This window comes from Pteropus vampyrus, unplaced genomic scaffold (assembly GCF_000151845.1).
Source record: "Pteropus vampyrus isolate Shadow unplaced genomic scaffold, Pvam_2.0 Scaffold720, whole genome shotgun sequence".
Lineage (NCBI taxonomy): Eukaryota > Metazoa > Chordata > Mammalia > Chiroptera > Pteropodidae > Pteropus > Pteropus vampyrus.
Window position 1 is genome coordinate 38489 of NW_011889501.1, and position 2314 is coordinate 40802.

At 57.9% G+C, this 2314-nt stretch overlaps 1 protein-coding gene across 1 annotated transcript in view; it reads left to right on the forward strand.

The window, feature by feature from the left end:
- Positions 1 to 2314, forward strand: part of LOC105309330 (actin-2-like) — a 36037-nt gene that overhangs the window by 31496 nt on the left and 2227 nt on the right. The window contains exon 8 of the mRNA XM_011385451.1: positions 1356 to 1424. Within this exon, the coding sequence (XP_011383753.1) occupies positions 1356 to 1424 (69 nt within the window). The remainder of the gene's footprint in view (positions 1 to 1355; positions 1425 to 2314) is intronic.

Below are 2314 nucleotides of genomic sequence, written 5' to 3' on the forward strand. Positions count from 1 at the left end.
CACGGACTTGGCGGAGGGCTGAGTCGAGATGGAAGTCGTGGCAGGTGCCGTCGCAGACCCAAGGGCCCGGGTGGGCGATCTGGGCCGGCACGTCTGCTTGCACACCACCTATTTCAAGAAACGGGGACATCAAAAATAGAAAGGCCCTAATTTCACAGCCTGAAACTCTCGTCCAGCGAGCCGGTAATAAGCTAAGACAATGACTCCCTATCCTGTGACACTTTCACAATGGAATCTTTTTTTAAGTACTTCGAAATCTTGGAGGAAAAAAAAAATCAGCTAAATTGTCTTTAAAGACAGAAGTTACCAGCAGCTCTGGGCCAGAACAGTCTGGCAGAGCCGGGAGGGGCGGCCGTGCTGACGCTTCCGCCCAAGGCCCGCATTTCGCGGCCAGGGGAGGCTTTAGCCTGACGTGACATGGCAGCCTATACAGTCGTTAGCGAGAAAGGGAGGTTGTTCGGGGAAAATTCTGCTGGAAGCCACTGAAATTAAATATATTTCAACTAGCGCTTGGTTAGTGATGCCCAAACCCAGCAGAGTCTCTTGCTTAAGACAAGCAACAGATATCCAAACAAAAACAAAAACAAACTAGAAGGTTTACCAGCTCCAGAATTCAGGGTGTTTTCATGGTTGGTTTTCCTCAGCCCTGATGTTTCCTGGGGGGCTCGGCCCGGGCGGGGCTGAAAGAGTGAGCACCAGAGAGCGATGTTTGCTCGGATCCGTGAGAACGAGCAGCCTCCTTTCCCCTTTTCCCCCCGAATTTGAAGAGCAGCGTCTGGCAGAAAGTGGATCCGAAGCTCGCTCTCGACACACAGAAGGGTGGCCATTGTTAGCCGTGAAATATTTCTCAAATACGGGCTTTGGGCAAAGAATCGTGGTGGACGTGGCCTGGGCGCTGGACAGCTCATGTCGCGGGCGGGCACGGCCGCAGCAAACGGGGTGCGGCGGGGGGACCAAGGGCACCGGCCGCCCGACGGGAAGCCGGTCCCCAAAGAGGAAAGAGGCCAGGGCGGACCTGTGCAGCGAGGGAGCCGCAGTGGCCGGGACTGGACGGAGGGGCCGGGCCGGGCCGGGCACGCGAGGGCACAGAGATGGGAGGGTGACAGGTGCGCGTGACGAGGGGTGAGAGGGAGTCAGGAGCGGCGGCGTGGGAAGCCGTGCCACTCCCTGGCGTCACGCAGAGAGGAACTTCCTTCTGCCTGCGTGGAAAATATTGCCAGATGGAGGAACACGGCGGGGTGGGGGTGTGGGGGCGCGGGCGGGGGGAGCTGGCGCTCTGAAAATGGTGCCTGCGGCAACTGCGTCCTGGTCGGGGACCCCTCTCCACTGGAGCCCCGTCTCTGCCCCGCCCACAGGCCTCGTCCTCAGGCCTGGAGACCCAAGGTCCAGATCGAAGCCAGCGACGGAGGGACCTGGAAGAAAGGGTATCCCGATGCGCTTGGCCCCGGGGCAATCGTGTGGAGAGGCTGCCCCACCAAGACGGGAAGATGTGATAAACAAACAAACAAACAAACAAATAAAACTCTCCCAACACCCCCTCCCCTCCCCGAAAAAACGAAACAACTGAGGGGTAAAAAAAAAAAAAGGCAAGTATTAATACCAGGAAAAGCAAGAAGAAAAAACAATCATAATCGACTCAAAAAAGCCAACAACCTTTACCTGGTTGCAACGAGGCAAATTTCCAAATGACGATTTGTTCGCGGTTTAGGATGTGACCGACGCTTCGAGGGGCATCGCGACTTCGGAAGAGGTGAATACCTAACCCGCCTGACACCCACGGGTCGAGAGACTGCGGTGCGAGCCGTCCTCGTCTAAGGGTACGGACGACGTGGGTCCTGGCAGACGCGGCTGGAAGAGTCGGCGAGGGGACCGCGGTTTATTCTTACCTACCCGTTAGCGTCCTTCGACGTGTGTGTTCTCATCTGCATAGCGGTGCACACGCGTGTCACACAGCACGCACACGCGTGTCCTACTTTGACTTCCGAGAGGTAAAACGGGGGGATGAAGAACACCAGCCGTCGCCTGCTGTGAGGAGAGGGTCACGGAGGGTCACGGAAGGTCATGAGGGTCACGGAGGGTCACGGAGGGTCACGAGGGTCATGGAGAGTCACGGACCGTGAGGAGGACAGGGGACGCTCGCAGGGGCAGCTCTGGAAAAGCTCAGGTCTTCCCCCCGTCAGGGCGACGGGCCGTTTTCAATCTCCATTTTCCTTTTAAACCTTCCGGAGCCACGGCCCCTGGGGCTGGGGCCCGTGTCGCATTACTGTGCACGCGCTGCCTTCTGAGCCGGGAAGCCAGGGTCCAGGGCTTTCAC